This window comes from Puntigrus tetrazona, chromosome 9 (assembly GCF_018831695.1).
Source record: "Puntigrus tetrazona isolate hp1 chromosome 9, ASM1883169v1, whole genome shotgun sequence".
In the NCBI taxonomy this organism is placed as follows: domain Eukaryota; kingdom Metazoa; phylum Chordata; class Actinopteri; order Cypriniformes; family Cyprinidae; genus Puntigrus; species Puntigrus tetrazona.
In genome coordinates, this window is record NC_056707.1 from 12,392,040 (window position 1) to 12,413,400 (window position 21,361).

At 37.3% G+C, this 21,361-nt stretch overlaps 1 protein-coding gene across 1 annotated transcript in view; it reads left to right on the forward strand.

Annotated features, from left to right (window-relative positions):
* Window positions 1-246: 246 nt before the first annotated feature.
* The window catches only part of acvr2aa (activin A receptor type 2Aa), a 37,071-nt gene continuing 15,956 nt past the window's right edge, over window positions 247-21,361 (forward strand). Inside the window, 4 exon segments of the mRNA XM_043248569.1 lie at window positions 247-1,436; window positions 12,353-12,563; window positions 14,496-14,647; window positions 19,529-19,683. Of these exon segments, the coding sequence (XP_043104504.1) occupies window positions 1,382-1,436; window positions 12,353-12,563; window positions 14,496-14,647; window positions 19,529-19,683 (573 nt within the window). The 5' untranslated portion in view covers window positions 247-1,381.

Here is a 21,361-nt window from a genome sequence, read left to right on the forward strand (position 1 = left end):
TGATAGTATTCTACACTACTATTAACATACAGTGAATATTTCACAGCCTACATTCCGAACTCACGTCACTCTACTGCCACACACAAACCCCTCATAGAGAGGGCTGGCTTAATGTGGAGCCAGCTCTACGATTGGTTTCAACTATTTACATATGTTGTTCTGATTGGATAAAACGCTTGTCGATCAACAAGGTGCCGCGCTTACGTAAAGAAATGGGCGGGTAAAGGCAGCGGAGGACAAAAAAAAACCAAAACAATCCACCCCGGCGTCCATCTTGAATACAGTAAGCCAACGGTGACTGACAGCAACGGAGAGGGTATTCGCGATAAACTGAGTTCCGACCGCTCGGAAAAGTCAACCGACCGCGAACGCCGGGACAATACGTATCGAAGGATTAGGTTTAGCGACGTTATTTGTCAATTCGTTATTTCGTTTCATTTTGGCGTCATATTCCTGACGGGGCTGATGAAGTTATTTCGGAGGCTGTACGTGCTAAGCTTTATTCAGCCGTCGACATGTCTTAGTTTAAGACGTCTGTTTGTTTTAACTACCTACCTTAGCAGTTCTGGAGAAGAGTTGTGAGCTCGGCAGTTGCAGGTTTGAGTCGCTAACATCAGTAGGGAATGTGCATATAGCGCGTTTGGCCATATTTAAGTCCTTCACTGTCAACTTGAGCTCGCGCGTGCGCTGAATCGTGCGCGTGACCCCATTTATTTCACTTTATCTACGATCTGTTGTACTACACATATTGTATGTAGGCGCAAAGCGAAGTGAGCGTGATGTGGAAACATCGCTTAGGGATGTTAATTCCATTTTCATCCCCGTAAATGTGCATGCGTTAAGCGTACTGCCATAGACATTTCGGGAGGTTTGGGAGCATTGCTCTGCTTGAAATGTTCGTTCCTTTGCATTAATAGCTAATATTTAACTGTATATTTTATGGCGGGTTCTATGCATGCTGTTCAGTTGTTCTGGTCACCGGGGTTGGGAGCTGGCCCATTTGCTGAACGAGTTTATTGAACGGAGGTTCGTTTATTCTGAGCGCGCGGCAGGGCAACATTGCATAGATATAGTATTCGTACGCGTTGGAATTTCCTCGTTTTTGATATGGGTTTTAAAGCAAACTGCACGGACAGTCACATATTACTTTATTTTTAAAAGCTCGTCTGCTTCGAATGAACTATATCACCAGTGGACACTTTAATGTCGTTTCTAAACCGACGAATCAGAGGACTATAAGCTGGCATTGGATTTGTGCACTGCCATATATCACTGACTCGGTGACATGGATGTGTTTCACTGACTGCCGATCAGTGGTTCGGGGAGGAACTTGAATGCAAAGACTTTTGGATTTTGTAGGACAAGACAGTAGATTGAAAAAATGGGACCTGCAACAAAGCTGGCTTTTGGAGTGTTCCTCATTTCCTGCTCCTCAGGTGGGTGTTAATACGTTTTGACCCCTTTCAATACAGTATGCATATGTAGTTTATATTAGTATCATGACATGTCACTTTCTGTGTGTATGTATGTGCCACCGGAGGCTGTTTCTCGTGTTACTCCGCATTGAGATCAAATTCACTGGTTTCTCGTAAAATAGCTACATAATACCATCTGAATATAATCCAAGCGTGCACCGTACAGGAGCAGCGGTTGCTGCCAGGATTTTGCAGCTTATTTCCTCAGTAACTGGTCTGACCAGTCCCCAACATGAAGATCCGTTCGGTGGAGTTGAGAATGCACACTAGTAATGCGTTGAACTACTGCTAGCGCCAATAATATTGACCAGTAACATTTTGCTTGCTGCTGCTGCTGCTCATGCATGCATGCATGTTTTATATGTTGCATGTAAACCCCCTCTACTGGTAGCTCTTATTTTCTTTAATTATTCATGGATGAGGACTGTTACATGTTTAAGTATGAGTGATTAATAAAAAAATGTAAAAAAAAATCATTTGATGAGGCCGGCAAGGCCAAAGGTCATATTTGCATGTGAGAGCATTAGATAAGATACAAGTGAGTGCTGGAGTTCATCAGCATGCACCGCAATGATTGTGTTTATTCAGGGAAATTTAAGGAACTGCATGACAAATGTCTCTTAACAGACTTTGTGATTAAGGTTTGAGTTTTGCTTTTATTGAAAAATGCATAATAGGCACAGTCTGTGCCTGTACTCAGTGTTCCCACTACATCCCTCATCTTGGATCGCACTTGCCCACACATCCCTGCACTCTTTTGGCTACAAAGACAATTAATCAATACAATGTTATATTTGAGCACATCGCTTCGGTATTTATATCAGTCTAAAGGCAGAAGTATTCAGAAGCATCTGGGTAACATAAGAAACCATATCTTTTGGGTCACATTGCATATGCTTTCTCAGAGGAATTGGTGTAAACTAATGGGATGAGCATATAAACCATTAATAGACCTCTGCTTGAAGTGATATGAAGAACCTTTCACCTTTTTTTTTTTTTTTTTTGTGTAGTTGTGGTATCTAGAGCCACAGTTAAGATTGTTGTGATGTATTGCTGTGTTACACAACTGAATGTTCATAAAGATACTTCAGGATGTCATTGTATGTTTTGTCTGTGTTTGGACCCTGTTTGCTGTTCAAATACCGGATATAAATGAACAGTTTGATTTTGTTCGCTACATCTAAGCTATCACAGAGGTTTTGCCCAGGCATGAGTTTATGGCTGCTGAGAGAATCAAGTCTGAACGCTTGCCCAGTAGAATGTGAATTATGCCTTAAACGTCACAGCTCCTAAAATAAATCACAACTGGCAACTTCTGACCGAAGCACACAGAAAAATAGGAACTATAAAGAGGAATTTGATTTGTGATTTATGATTTATTTAATGGACATTCTTTATTTTTTTTTATGCAAAATGATAAGCGCTTTAAAGTTATAGATTTATTTTAGTTGGTGCTGTATTATTTTGTTATTAGTCTCCAATGGTTTCTTTTATGTCCATTTGACAAGATAACATGAATTGTATATTTTTTAAAATGTTTTTTTTCCTCTTCCATTTTCTAGTCTAATCCTTTTAGGAGCGATTAGTTTGAACTATCTTTTTTGTTGTTGTTTTAATTAAAGCATTAGAGTGAATATAGTCTGATATTGATGCATTACAAAGCTACACTGTAGTTTTGGCACGAGACAAGCCATATTATTGCGATAGCAATTTGTAAACGGACGCAAGATACATATTTTTTTGTCATTATTAAGATTAATAACTGGTAACTTTCATTTTTTTTCAAACTTCAGCATAACATTGTAAGTGTTAGCTTAGGTGTAATGGATGATATACTAGACGTTGGAAGTAATGTGCTTTACTTGACCTTAGATTGCTGACCACAAACATCTTAGTTGAACTTAGGAACTTTGTTCAGCAGCTTCGCTTGCTGTATCTGTTTTTGATGTAAATATTTACCAGCTATTAAAAGTACATGCCATGGTCAGCTGTTTTTCATGAGAGCTTTGGTGGAACTGAGTGTCTTGCAAGATAAGCATTTAAAGCAAGCAAAAATCCGTTTGTGTTCCTTGCAGAATGCATTATCATTTGGCAGTTTGCATTAAAATGGCACTTTTGTGCTTATGATTGTGTTAGTGTTTTGGACTACATCATGACTGGAGTGCAGAATGTAAGTAATGCTGGTTCCTCTTCCAGTGTCTTATTCACTGTAACCTATCAGCACAGCTGTTGTGGGTAGGAGAGGCTACATTTATTTCCCTTGTATAACACCCAGACAGCTTAGCTGGGTCATTGTACAGCAACACAACTTCTAAAACAAATCCCCAAAACAAAAGATTTTTTGTGTCGTGGACCATATATACTTACTCTAGAAATCTTCTTTTGTACAGCCACAACAGGGTTGCCCATGGGCAAATCAATAAATGGGCATTTGGATTATACAGTAGGTACAAGATGGCATAAAAATTTTATATAAAATATATATTTATTTATTTATTTATTTTTTGTGTGTGTGTGTGTTTTAGTATTTTTAGTGTTTACTTTAACTCATAGTGCTATCTTAGTGAAAGTAGTGCAAGGCTTGTTACTGTTTGTCATGATGGACATTGATTATGCCCATCTTTGATATTAAAGGCATCTTAAGTAAAACGGCTCCATATGTACTTCGATAAATATAAAATACCTGAACTGGAAGTCTATTGCTCACGTTCGTGATTTTCGAATAATTTGTGGAATAATGTACCGATTGAATCTTTTTATATTGATTCATTAGGATGAACAAAATAAGTTCATAGCCTGAAGTGTGTTCCACTTTCAGGTTGAATATTTAGCCAGGGGCAGAAAACTATTTATTAGCTGCAGCTGATTAGATCTGTGAGTGCTGTAGTGCTTTTATTGTTTATGATCTGTTATCTGGATGTCTGGATCGTAACACCTGTTATAATTTTAAATGAGCATGTTTTTATTTTAACTTGTCTCGTGTGCAAAGTGTACCAGGGATTTTCAATATTTTCTGACTCGAAGGCGCACGTGAATTACAGATACCAACAACATGTATTGTCTATAGTTGTATAATTGTATGTATTATCTATAATCTATAGAAACTAACATTTCACTACCAGTTGTACTTGTACAAATTGTATGTGACAAATAAAACCTTGAATGTAGTTGACCCAAAATAAAAGTGAATTAATACTGCATTTAAAATTAAATATTGTAGTGACACATTATATATGGTAGACATATATCTGATGCTAACCGTGATATTGCAGTGTCAGTGATTTTTCGTATTAACTGCTCCTTTGTTTAAAACCAGTTTTACCACTAATAAAGGCATCGGCTTTTCTGACGAGATTTGATCGACACTATTGTATGTTGTTGTTTTTTTTTGCCCAGCCCTAATTTAAATATATAGCCTGATGAGCTGTGTATTTTAGAGTAAAGCATGGCACTGTTTTATTTACATGAGCTGTCCAGTGTTTTCAGTGTCTCTCAGAGGCTTGGTTTACAGTAAATGCTGCTCTACATGAATTCTGCAAGTGCTGTGAATTTGGCTCACTTATAGCAGCATGTGCCAACCACCTTTCCGATGTTGTAATAAAAATGTCAGCAAAAGACATTTAATAAATAATGGTTTGATGTTCGAAAGAATGTAACAAATAAAGACGGTTCGGTTCTCTAGAACGATTCAAACCTTGATGAATGCATTGCTGTACAATTGTCTCCTCCCGCCTTCCTTGTGCTGTATTCTGATTGGCCAGTGTCACCTGTCAGTCAAACTGGAAGACAGCACTCATTGCCTCCAGGTATCAGACCTCACGCAAACTTAGTTTTCACACAATACAATACAGTTAAAACTTTTTACATTGAACATGTTTGAAAATAAACAATAAAATTCTCTATATAGATACTTTAATATAGGTTTGATTACATAATGATATCGGATTTTCCATTTTGTTCTTAGATTACCAAGTATCCGATTAATGTGGGCATGTCATACATCATTTATTCTTGTTGCGTTAGGAAGACAGCATAAATAAGTAGGTGTCAGAACTTCTGCCTTACTGTACATGACCTTAGTCTTGCTTAGTTTAGTTGGTTTATCTCAGCAAAGTATCTTTACCCAGATGTAATCAGTGTTCTCTGCTCCACCATGTTTCTTTAATGCCAATCGGATGGATGTTTTCGGCCCAGTATCAAATGTCGGTATGAACCCATGCGCTCGGTTTGTCACACTGTTATAAAACAATAGTCATTCACCCTGTTAAATAAAGTCACATCGCTAATATTTAAACAGCAGGTTAGGTGGACTACTAAAGGAAAATGGGCTTTCCATACACAGGAGGAGAGGCTCAAAAATGGAAAGTCCTTCAATTAGTTATTCTGTATTGATCTCTGTGATCCTGATTATACAAACACATTATAATTAGATTCTTCCCATATTTTTATTTTGCCTAAAGCGCTACTGCGAGATTGATAGCTTGACCTTGAGTTGCTTCGCAGTGTATTTTGATCCTCGCCAACTGGACTTCCATGACATAGGCAGGTTGCAGCCACTGTTGCCCAAGATGCAGATGCCTCTGTGAATAATTTACAACCACGGTTGACCACTGCTGACGGAAGGGCTATTTGAAATCAAATGTGCTGCCTTTGTCCTCTAACGGTCTGCTTTGACCTGTGCCATAGTTTCCCTGTTTCTTTGTGATGGACGATTGCGTGGTTAAATCGTGATTGAGTAAATATATCTCTTTCTCACTGTTACTGTAGGTGTGTTTTAAGGCTTTTAGCTCTAAGAGCTGCTTGGCCTAAATATTCTATATATGAATGATTTTTCAAAGAATGACAGATTAAACCTGTCATCCCTGGATTGCGTTGTCAACCCCTGAACAAGATTTCCAAGTGTCTTCTAAAATGTTGTTTCATTACACATCTGTACATGAATTTCAATGTGTTTGCAAACAACTTTGAGTGTAACGCAAAGTCAAGTTGCCTTCTGACAGCTAGACACAGGAACAAAGGCTGATCCAGCTTGTGGTTTTTTTTTTTATGCGATCGTTCATTTCATGCATCATAGATCTGTGATCTTGTGCTGTCACATCAGAGCTTTCAGACAGTCCTGTGGTGGTGTTTGGTTGAGGGGGGTGGAGGGAAATCAAAGCAGATTAAAGGGATTTGCAGCGAAAAGTGTGTTAAACGTGATTGACAGCTGATTGATTTGACTTCTAAATTGTATACATTTGGTGAGTCAGTGGTGTGTCCACATTTATTTGCACAAAAAATGTAATTCATAGAGGCAGAATAGACTTTTTGTAGCTTAGTATTAAAACATTCATATTTGAAAGTTTGGCTGCCAAATCAAAGTCCGTATAGAAGCACCATGCTTTGTTAAACATCAGAGAAGTTGTTAACACCAGATGAAGTTTTAGATAACCTAATTAATGAATTTATTGTTTGTTTATACGACTGCCTAGATATTGGATATATAATAAAAAGAATGTACCTAAGTGAGAGCAGACAAAACACCATGAATGCGGTCATGGCTTTCAGAGGTTGGTGCTGCTGTTTGGGAGCACACTCGTGTAAGACATTTCTTGGAGGCAATAAGAAAAATGCTTTGACAGCAGATTTTGCTCAAGTATTTGAGAATAACCATCACAACATTTCAGATGCCGTGGAGTGACATTGGTCGGCTGGTTAGTCAGGTTTCGGTTAGTCACCTGACTTTTAGCGCTTGGAGGAATTTATTCGCAAAATGCATTTCCATTCGCCATTGTTTGAATGAACCCTTTTTTGCACAAGTCAAAAATCACCCCAAGTGAGCAAAAAAACGTTTGCAAATTAAGGAATTTTTTATTCGAAATTTGGCATTTCCATCACCCGTTTCTCATGATACTTCAAAATGCATATTAAAATAGGGTGATGGAAACCCAGCTAATGATTTCTGCTGTGTTGTTCCTGAAGGCATCTTTAGTGAAACTTCACACATGCAGAAGACCTAAATAGTGTAACCTGGTTTGCAGAATACGCAGATTTGTTTTAAGCTAATTGTGATGTTTTGTGAAAGTAAAACAGGAAATTATATCACAGAGAGGATCTCTATAGACCTTCATTACTGTTTTTGTTTTTCTCCAAGTTCAGTTTGTTTGTTTTTTGGGTTTTTTTGTAGTTGTTTTTTGTCAAATGTTTTGTTTAACTGTTTCATGTTTTTTTTGATTAAATGTTTTTTTTTTTTGCATTTCACTATATATCCAGGGACCAAATCTAGCAGTTTTTACTGTATTAAAATTAAGAAAAAATTAGAATGAAAGGCAAATATGTATAAAACAGTGTTTTCCAGTTAAAGACTGGATGTACAATCGGCAAGAATACACAAGAAAATATTTGCTTCATTCTATCAATATCCATGTTTGGATGTTTCTTGGAAAGAACCGACTTGAATGCCAGGAAGTGTATTTGTAATGGTAAAGTGCAAGGTCTCACACTGCTTGAGAGGGCTTTTGTCTGAGCATCTCAGTGGGAGCATAGCCTAAGATGCTCAATTATGCAGTGAAAAAGTCTTTAAAAGAGGTTTTGTTAGGGGTTATTTGAGAGGGCTTATAACTAAGGTTCAACATTTATATGCAATATTGCACGTGTATTGATACATTTGTTCTCATTATATTTAAAATGTAGTCCTTTGAACTGTTGAAATGAGGCTTACAATGTGCAGTGGACACAGACACTAATACACTGTTTTGAGTGGCAGTGCAAATCTGTTTTGAATATCTCAGTCAAATTATTATTTGAATGCGGTCAGAATAGCAAACATAAAATGTATGGAATCAGATTTCCAACTTCACATTAGTGGATGATTAAAACCTATATTTCCAGAGATTGCAAAGACTATGACTATTAAAGACTATGAAATCTCTAGAGCTCTGTATCAATTAAACCATTCTGATTTACAAAATTGTCAATGCAGTTTCTTTTTAGTCTGACCCATTAATGGATTGGCCATTCATTGATGTTTATACTAAACTGATTCCAGATTTGAGGGTGGCCTGAAACGGTGCCTCATGCCACCCTCCTCCGTTGCTTGAGTCTTGTTTGCTCTTGCCCTAAAACTGCATCTTAAGTAATTGGAAAGTTATCTGATTGCAATTCAATTGTCCCAAACCACATAAAAGCACTTAAGTGTGTTTACATGAACAATTCTTATGTGCTGTAATCCAACAGAATGGCAATTGTATAACTAGCTCAACACACTTTTTAATGCCAAATGTGCATTTAATGCCCATCGGTGGCCAATGCACTGTGTGAGTTCATAGTCACTATGTGTGCTATTCTGCATACAGGTATGGTAGTTAAGCAATGATGTCTGCATAGTTACTGAAACGACCCATGTAGGCAGCACTAAAAGTTAGTATTCAGCTTGATCACAAAATAAATGAAAAAAATTATGTTAACAAAGGCATGTTAATTAAAGCTGTGGTCCATAACTTTCGATTCTGTAGAGGTTAATAAACAGAACTGTTCTCTGTTTATGTCCACGACGAAGCACACAAGTTCTGGGCTCCACTGCAGCGCCAGCGTAACCTACCTGAACCTAGTTTGAATATAAACACTTATAATGGGTGTACACTAGTGATTTCAGGACAAGCCAAGAACATGGTTTGGAAAATGGACCCATGGTGTACTCGCTTATTATATTCATTTAGTAAATTTAGAGCACACAAAAGTTACGGAGTGCCGTTTTAAACATTGGGCAGTGTCTGATGCAGGGATGAAGTCATTTGTTACAGCACGAGAAGTTTAAAAACTGAAGTGTTATGACGTGAAATGACCAAATAGTTCACTTTCTTCACATCTAGTTGGTCGAATGGTGCTTCTCCATTAAAGCACAAGGTGCTCTTTGGATCGCTCTTAAATCTGTAACGGTAATTTGGAACATTAGCATTTGGCTTAATTGTGTTATCAAACAGATAATAATGTGTTGCTAATGTCACACAAACCATGTTCCAGCACATTGACTCCAAGAGACTGTTATGTGTTTGTGTTTGTTTCAAACCACATGTTTTTTTAAAGTATCTTTAGTGCACTGCAGTTTTAAAGAGAAAGTGCTTAACAATAAATGTTGACTGAAGTAAAGAATGTTTAAAAAAAAGTGTCTTTCACCACAGGGTGAAAACGGATGCATTATTGAAGCATGTTCATTATTGGTCATGGATATTACCTCACTATTGTATACATTACAAATGTACCTGAATCCAAATGTACAATAATGCAGTTATGGGAGATCTGTAATCTCCCTTTCTATCCATGCTGAGAGTTTAAATGTGTCCGAGATGGAAAATGCAAGCATGAGGAACTTCAAATATGCCATCAGCAGCCCACTTCTAAACCTTTCAAAAAACCTTTGTTTCTAATGTGTGGGCAGAGTGTTGGTCATCAAGTTTATTTTGTGTAGGAAACCACCATAAGTGATCCATTAACATTACGGCGTACGGTCTGTTCACTCACTGAGTTGGCTGTCATTCATGGGCCGTGTTCAGAGTGTTTTTAAGCTGCCGCTTCTACCAGCTCTATATATTTACCCTGTCGTTTTACCTCGTATAACCCTGCTGACTCAGAGGAGTCTGTGTATCCCAGCGTCTCATATTAAAAACCAAGAGCAGCTCAGCGGAGGGGTAAGAGCTGTTGTCAGGAAGAGCAGTCGTAGAATATGGGTCAAAGATTTATTGAGCCATCTCCTTGTTAGTGTAGAGGGCAGGTGAATAATTCCCTTATGTTTGCTAATTGTAATTAGTTTTTAATTTATTCTAGATGTTTCCTAACAGATGCGGAAGGCATTGGAGCAATTTGGGGTGCTCCATTTGTTATTTAAAATGAGTAAATGCGATTCTTCCTCTGGTGATCATTGATGCACGTCCTGGGCACCGTTGTTCTTCTCTACATTGATGTGACAGTAATTCTAGCAGATTTCCGTCTAATCCCAATAACGGTGACTTGTGTCTCTGGAACAAATCCTGAGGATTTATCCCCACTAAGGGCAATTAGCAAATTAATTCCCACCAAAATAAATTTCCTTCAGGATTTAGTTTTTGTAGTGTGCTAAACATTAACAGTACTAATTTCTTTCAACAAATTATTGTTGTTACATTTTATTAAAACGCAATTGAAACAAAACCTAGTACTTAACTGTACCCATATATATGCACAGCCATTTAGTATAGGCTGATTTACATTTAGGCAAATATAAATATAACACATAAAAGAGTTCAATAACATATTTTTGAATCAGACGCATTCATCTGCTTTCAGTTGTAGTAATAGGGATAATTTCAGTTCGGTTGGCAAATCTGACATCTAAGCTTTTCCAGTAAAAGAAGTGAATTTTCTGTGATTGTCCAGGATTCAGTTTAGTCTTGTTCATGTAAAAGAACCCACCTTTTTTGCATTACTGCAAGACATTTTTAGATAACATTCTAATATGCTGATTTTGTGCTCAAGAAACATTTATCATTATTAGCAATGTTGGAAATGGTTGTGCTGCCTTTTTGTTTTGTTTTTTGTAAAAAAAACCTGCTATAAAATTAGTCTTGCATAAACTACATACAGTCATTATTTATATGACATAACGCTATACCTTTTTTTACTGTCACATTTGCTCAATGCTGAATAAAATATTCATTATTTAGTTTTATTCCACTGTGTGATAGTGATGCTGGAAGCACTGGTTTGTTCTAAGCACACATGTATACACGCGTACAGTAGGTGTTAATAAACCATTACTGTGTTGTCATTGTGTTAATAAAAACACTGACGTGCAATGAATTTTTTGCACTGAAGATGCCGTATGGAATGCACACACTTAAATGTTTTTATTGAAAGAGGTGGGTAAAGAATTTTTGGAGCATACAAAAGTGCTATTTGTGACATGAAGAATGTTTCTGTAATTGCTTATTGCAGTGTACATGCATTGTTTTCTGTTCCATTCAACTGTATGGAAACTGTATTCAACCCAGCACGGTGCCACCACTAAACCTGTGCAACCAGTCCTAGAATACCTGGCCCAAAGCATAAACTGTTCTTTGTGCTTCATAATGTGAGCATCAGCTCAAGCGTTGCAAAATGTCTGGATCACAGAGGTTCCCATAGATGGAAGATTGCAGCCAAACTATTGTTTATAACTCTTGACTTTCCTTTCTATTCTGTTAAGCTCCGTCAAAATGTTTTTGAGCGCAAGGATGCATCTTTTATAAACATTCAGACGGAGACTAAATCTCCTCAACCTGCGCAAGATTCCTAGTGTCTTTGAGCAAGCTTAGCAAGTGAAGTAAAACTCTTGATTCCACTATTTGCTGTTTGTTTTGTTCATTACACTTTTTAGTGATGGTGATGAAACTGTGTGTGTGTGTGTTTTGAATAATTTCTCAACTCTCATCACTTCATATTTAAACACGATCTTACTTGCGGTTGTTTCAGGAAGAAGTTGGGAAACCGCCCTCCACCGCATCCTGTTTTAGAGCCCTTCTTTGTTAATCAGGCTCACTACTTTACGCTTGTTGTTTTGGTTAACCACAACACTTACTATTTTTTTTTTTTTTAAGCCATATGGTTGTCTGTGAATTAGCTTATGCAAACAATATAAAGTCCCATCTGCGAATCTCACTTTTTTGGGTTATATTGAACCTCTTTCTGTTACAATATCTGTTATAAACCTCAAGTCTTTATCTTGGATTGATATTCAGCTGCCAATCTGTGACTGACAGTTGTGGTTTGTGTTTTATACTTTGGGTTGAGTGTAAAGTCCTGTGAGTGATCAATGAAGCAGGTCTCAGCTCTCACTGCAGGCAGTCCATGTCTTAACCGGCCTCCCCTGTGGTTTTCTTTTCCAGGTGCCATTCTCGGCCGATCAGAGACACAAGAGTGTGTGTTCTACAACTACAACCCCAGCTCAGAGAACCGAGGAAATCGCAGCGGTATCGAGTCTTGCGTGGGTGAGAAGGACAAGAGGCTTCATTGCTTTGCAACTTGGCGAAATGTGTCAGGATCGGTTGAAATAGTAAAGCAAGGCTGCTGGCTTGATGATGTCAACTGCTATGACAGGTAATCTCTAGTGGTTTTATGCCTGTTTGACATTACCAAAAAACCAAGATAGTGTGAAGAAAATAACTAAAGTGGTGAGGAAAAAAGGCCCATTCCTGATTAAATGACTGGAAGTTTTTCAAATGTGTATATGTTCATTCAAAAAATTAGATGCAGTAGTTTTATTTTTAGTTTTTACATTTATTGTCATGATGTGGACCACTGAGCGTTAAGCACACTAACTTTAATGATCTTTATTCAGTGGTTGCTCTTCTGAATTCACTGAATGATTTGTTAGAATGACTCAAACTGGTAATTCAACAGTTTACGAGGTTTTGTCATCTGTCACATTTAATCAACATCATTTTAAGTGTCAGGTTCTGTAGTCACATCACAGATTTTCCTCCAAATAACGATCATTTTGATTTAGATTATAGAGGCTGTGGTTGAACCCTTCTGCAGCGCACATACGACCAGCATTTATTTTTGAGTTTCTAAAGCTGTAGTGAAGATGTTTTTGCTGCTGACATGCATTTTTTCTCTTCTTTTGACATCTGTAACATTTGTGTAACAATTATTGTCAAATTAGATTAATGTATTAAATAAAGGGCTAAAATACTGCACTGTGGTGAACACTACCATTCAAAGTTTGTACTCGATGAGATTTTTAAAATAGAAAATATGCATTTCATGGATTAAAAGTCACAATGAAAACATTCATAGTATTACAAAAGATTTCAGTTTTGTTCTTTTATACTGTTTGTATGCCAATTCCTGAAAAAAAAAAACATCAACTTATATTTACTTTAATATAATGATTTGATGTGATGAAGTAGTGTGTACATTTCTTTTTTCTTCAGTTACTGATTAACTTCCAGATTGCCTAAATGGTCTAAATTGTCCATGGTCAATGGTACTTACATTACAGAGAGATTACTCCACACATTAATTTAACCAAATACTTCCTTCTCAAGATTTCACATTTTGGATAAAGGCTTGTGTAAACATGTTTCCATGTCAAGGTTTGGTTGTGAACTTGTAACCTCCATCCATAATAGGGGATATATTAAAAAACGGTGTTATCAGCAGCGCATCTGCCCCTATGCAACAGGTAGCACTGCTGAGAGATCAGGAAGTGTTTCTCCTGAACGGAGGTGTTTTGATAGCGTGCAAAGGCAGCAGCACTTCTCTTGTCCTAACATGCTGCTGAACCCGTTTACCTCAATCGTTGGAAGGATTTATGTTTTTTTTTTTTAAATACGCATTGCACTGCCGTGTCAAGTCCTTATGTAGCTAAGCAAGTATTGCAAGTGCTTAATGACGCGTGTTTGTCGCAAGCAGGAACGGGACTCACTTTTCTAACTAAATAAATATCTTCCATTCCCCTCTTATTTGTTCATTTGCACCTGCGTGTGTGTATCTTAAGGATTATTGGTGTGCTGCTTAGCTTTGTTTATCTTCTTTAAGCCAACCTGAGAGCTCTGCTTTGATGTGGGCTGCCAGATTTTAAAAAGTATCTCTTTGGCACAGGCATTTTCCGCCTATGTGTATTTATCCGTTTGTTTGCTCTCTAACCCGAGCAAAATCCAAATAAACCTTGCAGCATGCATGTCTTAATTATCTCCAAATGTAATGACATCCTTATTTTACGGCCAAAATTATTTTTATGATTCAGAAAAAAATTGTGCTGCTAATCAGTATTTTTATTTAGTTGTTTTTAAATCAAATGAATTATGTAACATTTAATTAATCGAATGAATTGCATGTAACCGGTATATACTGTTGTACATACGGAGTACTTCTTGGTGTTTTTGGGTGAACTGATGAAACGTTTCAGTGGTCGCAAAAATGACTGTTGTATTTTGTTCTTTTGTGTCACATTGAGGTAATTGTGCAAATGTCCATAAAAGAACAGTCGTGAGCTAAAAGATCTGCTTGATCTTTATCTTGCAGCACTGAGTGTGTTGAGAAGAAGGAGGACCCGGATGTGTTCTTCTGCTGCTGCGAGGGCAACATGTGCAACGAGAAATTCTTCTATAACCCTGACATGCCGCCAGTTAAGAGTAAGGCTACCCTCAGCGACACAAACAGCAAAGTCTTTAAGGGTATTGGAAGTTCTTCAGTTATACCCCTTTTTCTTATGTAATTGTGCTGTCAGTGTGAAACCCTCCTTTATGTTTCTGTCTCTTCATAACCTATATTACCTAATAACCTCATTATTAAAATCATTAATTAACTCGAAGAACCTCTCTGACGTTCTTCATGACTGTTTATGTCTAAAGCCCTCACATACTCACTGCTTTTTCTTCTCCATTGTAGTCTTTTTTTTGTTGTTTTTTTTCAATGTGTTTATTTCCTGAATTATTTGTGTTGCAACCCTTTTTTCTGCCACAGTTCAATGCCTATGTGATGTACATCTTCAACTGTACAGTACATGCATAGTCTGTGCTGCATGTTATTTAAGAACGTGAAACATTTCATTAATGAAAAACCTTCATTAAAACATATACTTTAGGAAGATTCATTTAGCAAAACATCATAGCATGTTGCATCAATGTTATGATGTTTATGGGTCAAAGACGAAAAGAGTTTAAGCATAAAAATGTATATTGTTGTTGTTTTTCCCCAAAACAATTTAAACATTTTCTGTTTAATTTAATTGCAATTTTGTTTTCTGAGCAAAAAATAAATAATAATAAATGAAAATAAATTCATTGATTTACAGATGATGTGAAATGTCATTTAGTGTGACAAGTTTGTCAGGCATCTTTATACCAAAAATCTATTTATTATGTACAAGTCACAATAGGTATGTTTAATTTTTTTAAGAAATATTGTGTTTCACTGTGAGAATGTAACAGTCCAAAAACTCACTTGAAACCATAAAAGTAGACACTTTACTTCCATTTAATGTGCTTTTTATGAACATAAAATCACTTTTGTGAATTTCTTTTAATGCGGGCTCCTTGACGTCTTTGACACATGTATTAAATGAATGGCTGGCTATTAAGGTACTGGTTTTCAAATCTCAAAAGTGTTACGATGTAACTAGTCATGATTAGTTCCTGTTGGAATATTACAGCTGAATTGTTTTTTGTTCAATATCCTATAAGAAAGTGACATTGATGAGGTTTGGTTTCTGTGATCTATTGGAGATTGAAATCTCATAGGTGTGCGATTTAGCTTTTGAATAGATGTTCCAGTTCATTGTGCCTTCTTTCTATAGTTTCACCTTGAATTTAACATTTTATTTGGAAATATCAAATTGCAAATTTGCTCTTAAGCAAAAGATACTTTAGGGGATATATAATTTAATATTGTTTTTGAAAAGAGATGCTTACTTTGACCCAGCCAACAAATCATTGACCAAATCTGTTAATTACTGTATACGTCGGCTCTTATTCATATCTGCATTTCTCGTGTCCACTGCATAGCTCAATGGCTGCAGATTAATCCGCTTTTGAATGAAGAGCTTGTTGTCTCGTATGTTATCTTACTGATGCAGCTCATCAGGCTTTTTCATGTTTCATAACCTTTGCTCTACATCAATGCAGATGAAGCTCTTTTCAGGGCTGGAGGTTTCTTTTTAAAATCGAAATCGATTCTTGTGATGTTGCTGCAACCGGAGGCTTTTATAAATTCAGGTGCTATTTAATATCAAAAATACAAAAAAAAAAACTAAGCTTGCCTGTGTGAACAAGCTCAGACACATTGGATGGAGCTAAAGCAGATGCAAGCGATGAACATGACATATCTGGCTATAAACGTTCAGAATGTTTGGTAGGATTATTATTCTTACCAGAACAGTTTTGTTGCACAAAAAATAGAAGGCAACATTATATTTAGCAAAAATACAAATTGTAAGGCTGGAAAATTTTGGAGAACAGAGCGATTGAATAAATAGCAGTACTTCAGGTTTACATTACGTTTCCCTTCTGAAATGTCTGTGAAGCGTGACACTACAGAATTTGAACCCATGTAGATCTTCATTCGCTGCAGTCTACATAAACTAAACATAAGCATGGCTTCAGAACAACCATCTATATTGAGCTATTCTGTAATTTGGCAACTCTGAGCTGTTTGGCTTTCATCCATCCATCCTAAAAAGAAACATTTAGAAGATCGCAGTGCACATCATATAGAAGACATCAGTTTGCTTTCAACGGCGTAACGTGCTCTCGCAGCCTCAGAGATGACCGTGTTTTTTAGATTACCGAGGCTGATCTGGTCGCTTTATCTCTTCTGAGTAAACACTGACATCAACATCCTCTTAACCAAATGAGGGATGGAGGCATGTCAGAGAATACAGACCCAGCGGTTCTAATCTACTGGCCCAGTGCTCTCAGCTCGCTGCAGGGGGGCAGTTGTACGTTTCAGCAATCGTGATTTATTATCTGCCCGCGGTCTCTTGAAAACATGGCCCGATTTAGTTGCGTGCAGTACTGGTTATGCTCCGCCTGATGAGTTTTGACACTACAACTGTCGATATCAGTGCAAATGCGGTGGGCAGAAGAGTCTTCAGTACTTCAGTAGCAGAGGAGGTGGGTGGGGAGGGGGGGGTCTCACTCGTGCTTATGTAATGGGTCTATTTCCAGCACTGACTCACTCCATATGGAATGATCTTGATATGAAATGCAAAAACCCACAGGGACGTGAAGAGTTGCACAAAGCACACTGGAGTTTCTCAGAATTTGCGTTCTGCGAGCAGGGAGCTGTGTGCTTTTATATGACCTTGTGACCGGGTACTCTCATGCCCCACGGCTGCGTGTGGCCGTTCTGCCCGCTGAGTGGGGGAAGGGTGGAGTATAGGGTCGGATGAGAGTGGGTTTGTTGGGGGTGGATGTGTGTGTGTGTGTTTTTCTTTTTTTTTCGTGCTTGTGGATTAATCCAGAGTCCTTAGCCCACTTCCAAGTCCATAGCTGGCACGAGAGAGAAGAAATGAATGAGATCTCTGCTGGACCGAAGCTAATACGGGTTCAGCTGAAGTTCGACCGGGTGGGTCGCACACATGGTCCTGCGGTCAGCTCGGGCAAACGGGAAATGCTCTGCCATAACATAAGAGCAAGGGATCGCTGCATCTCTGGCCAGCAGCCACGGCCCAATCCGATCTCTGGCACTAGATGCAGATAAACCGAGGGCCACCGTGTACACTGACTAAGCATGCTATTCTCCCTCAAGCGCACACTCGTGCGGTTCTGTTGAACCGCTCTTAACGGGAATTTGCATTTGCATAGATGCATGTGCTTTGGAATAAAGCTGTTTGCGCGAGGCAGAATCTGTCAGCAGCCTTCAGGGAATCAAATCAACCTCGTTTCAAGGCTGCTGTGAAAGAATTGCAATTAGCGAGTTCCAAAGGTGTGGGGCATAAAATAAATATGCAGTGAGAGATTCGCAACGTACACTGCGGATCTATATACGTATAGAAGGTGTGTGCTAGACTTCGTATCCGTCATCTGTTGTGTTCTTCTTGAGGGAATCGGAAGCACACTCTCATATGAGGTTCTGCTTAGTAATGCTAATGAAAACTGAAGTCATTCTGTCAAATGCTGATGTCATCCCTTTTCACATGCATGTTACTTTTTAAGCCAATAGTGATCATAATAGTGTGGGTTTTAAAAATAACTATTAATAAATAAATATTAAAATAGCATGAGAAAGGTTTGTCGTCAGTGTTGTAGTTTTTTACATTTTTTTAATCCCACCATAGAACACATTGATACGTCAACTACCCATATATATAGAATCTTTCATTAAAGTTTTGAATGTGGACTTTTTATGCATTTATGAAATCGGCTTCTTAATTACTTTGTTACTTAGCTTTTTCATTTACAGACAAATTAGAAATGTTCCCTTCATTTAGGAATTTAGTGTTGAAAATATCTGTAAAAACATCATGACCTATATCATATCAGCACACAGTGTAACTGTCGGAACTGGTGGAATACAATAAGCAAACTTTTTTGAATACATTACACTTATATGCACATGAAAAATACTTCAAAATATTTCCTTATTTGTTTAGTTTATTTACAAGTCATTTACTTAAACAACTGCAATGTAAATGGTTCTCATGACAGAATGTAGGAATGTGTCTTGTTAATATCATCAAAGTCTATTCTCAATTATTCATAGTCATATACTCTTTGGGTTCAGTCATATTTTGTTGTTGTTGTTGTTGTTGTTTTTGTTTTTGTTTTGTTTATTTTCAAAAGGGACAATAACTATTTTTTTAACCAATTTTGACCTTCTATTCATCAAAAATTTCTCTAAATAATATATATATATATATATATATATATATATATATATATATATATATATATATGTGTGTGTTTAGTAGCACAACTGTATTCAACATTTAATAATGAGGAATGTTTCTTTGGTGTTAAATAAGGTTCATGTCATACTGATGATTCCTGATAATTCAGCTTTGCCATCACAGGCATTTATTATATATTTAAATATATTACGAGTTTTTGTTGGAATTATAAGTTGTAATATTATTTCATAGCAGCATTGTTTCTGTTGTATTTTGTTCAACTAAGTGCTACGGAGCCCCTTGAGGAACATAGTGGAGGAAAATAATTTTTTTTTTTTTTTTTTTTTTTTTTTTTTTTTCAAATCTTTTGCATTGTCTCGCAAAACTTTTGTACTCCCCTTAGAAACTTTGCATTCGTTGTCATGGGAACATCCCAGCTGAAGATACGTGAATTGTTACACCCGTTATGTATTCGTACAGACAATCCTTTTTTGCTAAATATCCTTTTCAGGTCTTTTACTGCAGAATTTTCCCACCACCTTGTCACTAAAGGGGCTCCATTAAATGCAGCTTTGGTGTGCATAAGAGACTTCGTAAAAAAATAGTACAGACCCCAAACGTTTGAACAACATTGTAATCGTGCACCTAAAACGTTGATCGGTACTGATCTCTCTCTCTCTCTCTCTCTCTCTCTCTCTCTCTCTCTCTCTCCTCCTTCTCTCCCTAGCAACATCTAACCCCTTCACCCAGAAGCCACCACTCTTCAGTACCCTTCTATACTCCATCGTGCCCATCATGGGCATCACGGCCATTGTCCTGCTCTCCTTCTGGATGTATCGACATCACAAGCTGGCGTATCCACCTGTTCTGGTGCCTACCCAGGTAAATTGATACCTTTACTATATAATGCATCTGTTTTGATTCCCTTTTAGTAAAATGAGTACTTTCATATTTTGAAGTGAAACTAATGTCAGTGAATCACATGCAGCACAGTGTTGCAAAATCCATCTGCTCTTATCACTGTAGCTCTTGAGTCTCAGTGTATCAGAACATTTTCATGCCACTAGAAACGGTGCTATTGGGAGCTGCTATTTCCCCTGGGCAGCACCTCCTGTTGATGTGAATGACAGTGATTTCAGGGATCTAATGTGCTCAATGTCACACTCACTTAAGCTCAAACACACTGTCAGCTGAAATCAAACTAGATCTGTCAGGACACGGTTGTGTTTCAGTGCCCTCTTCTCCCACCAGAAAGACGAGATAACAAAGCTGACATAACACAAGACATGAGCAATTGGGTGACCTTTACCCCTGTGTGTGACTAGTGTTGAGAATCACATCTACTTCTGAATTACACAATAGATCTTTATAGATTTAGCCAGTGAAGTCAAAATCTGAACTGCTGGGTCAGCTCGAGGAAAAAATCCTTACTGTTTGCCTCGCAGGACATCTTTAGCGGCTCAGAGTAGATGCATTTATATGCGCTGTGGTCTCTGTGGTAGCACAAAGGGTTACCTTCGTGTCAGGTGAGCATTTGGAATTCCCCGATCGAGTTTCAGCCTTATGTAGGCCATATCTGACAGATGAACCATCCCCATAGCGCTGCTGATATCGAGTATCATGATCAGCCCAAACTTGTTTTTGATATGTAGGGAACTTTATTAGCTTTTAATGCAGCAGTCAGAGGGCCTCGGGGACTATTACAACACTTAGTTAATATGGAACTGCGTTTTCAACTTTCCCTAATGGTAATTCAACTAGAAAAATTGTAGGGGTTTGACAAGTGGTTGAGCAGGAGGTATGAGAACAGTTGTTTTTATTATTTATTTATTTAAAGAAATTAATACTTTTACTTAGCATGGATGCATTAGATGGATCAAAAGTGACATTAAAGTTTTTGCTTTGTTACAAAAGATTTCTATTTCAAATGAATGTTTGTTTTTTTGCTTCAAATAATTCTGAGAAATGAAAGAAAGTTTATTAAAATGGTTTCTGAAGTATAATGTGACACTGAAGACTAGAGTATTGGCTGCTAGAAATACAGCTTTGCTATCACGTTATGAATAAGAACAACCTTATATACATTTTACCCGAAATTAAAATCTAAATTATAAATTGTAATAATATTTCACTTTACTGCTGTATTTACTGTATTTTTGAGCAAATAAATGTAGTCTCAGTAAGCAAAACAATCATACTGACCCCAGTCCTTGGTAGTTTATATACAATTATTTTTTTTTTGTTTTGATCAATCATTTCCTCTAGAATTTTGGCTCTAGCTGTCACCCTACTGCATCACAAACATTGCAAGATTGCCAGAAATGATTTTGTAACGTGTTGACAGGAAATGTGGCATTTCGCAAAGTGCCACAAAGAAATCTGCTTGTTTTGAAATGCTTAGAAATTAAATTTCTTTGAAAATCTGTTTCATCGACTTAGACATTTGAGTGCAGAAAAAAGGCTTTAGTTCGCTTTCTTCTTTAGTGATGAAACCATTACTGTCCAAAAGCTTGCTCGCTGTCTGTTGATAAATAACATTTTGCTTTCTTCTGCCTTTCAG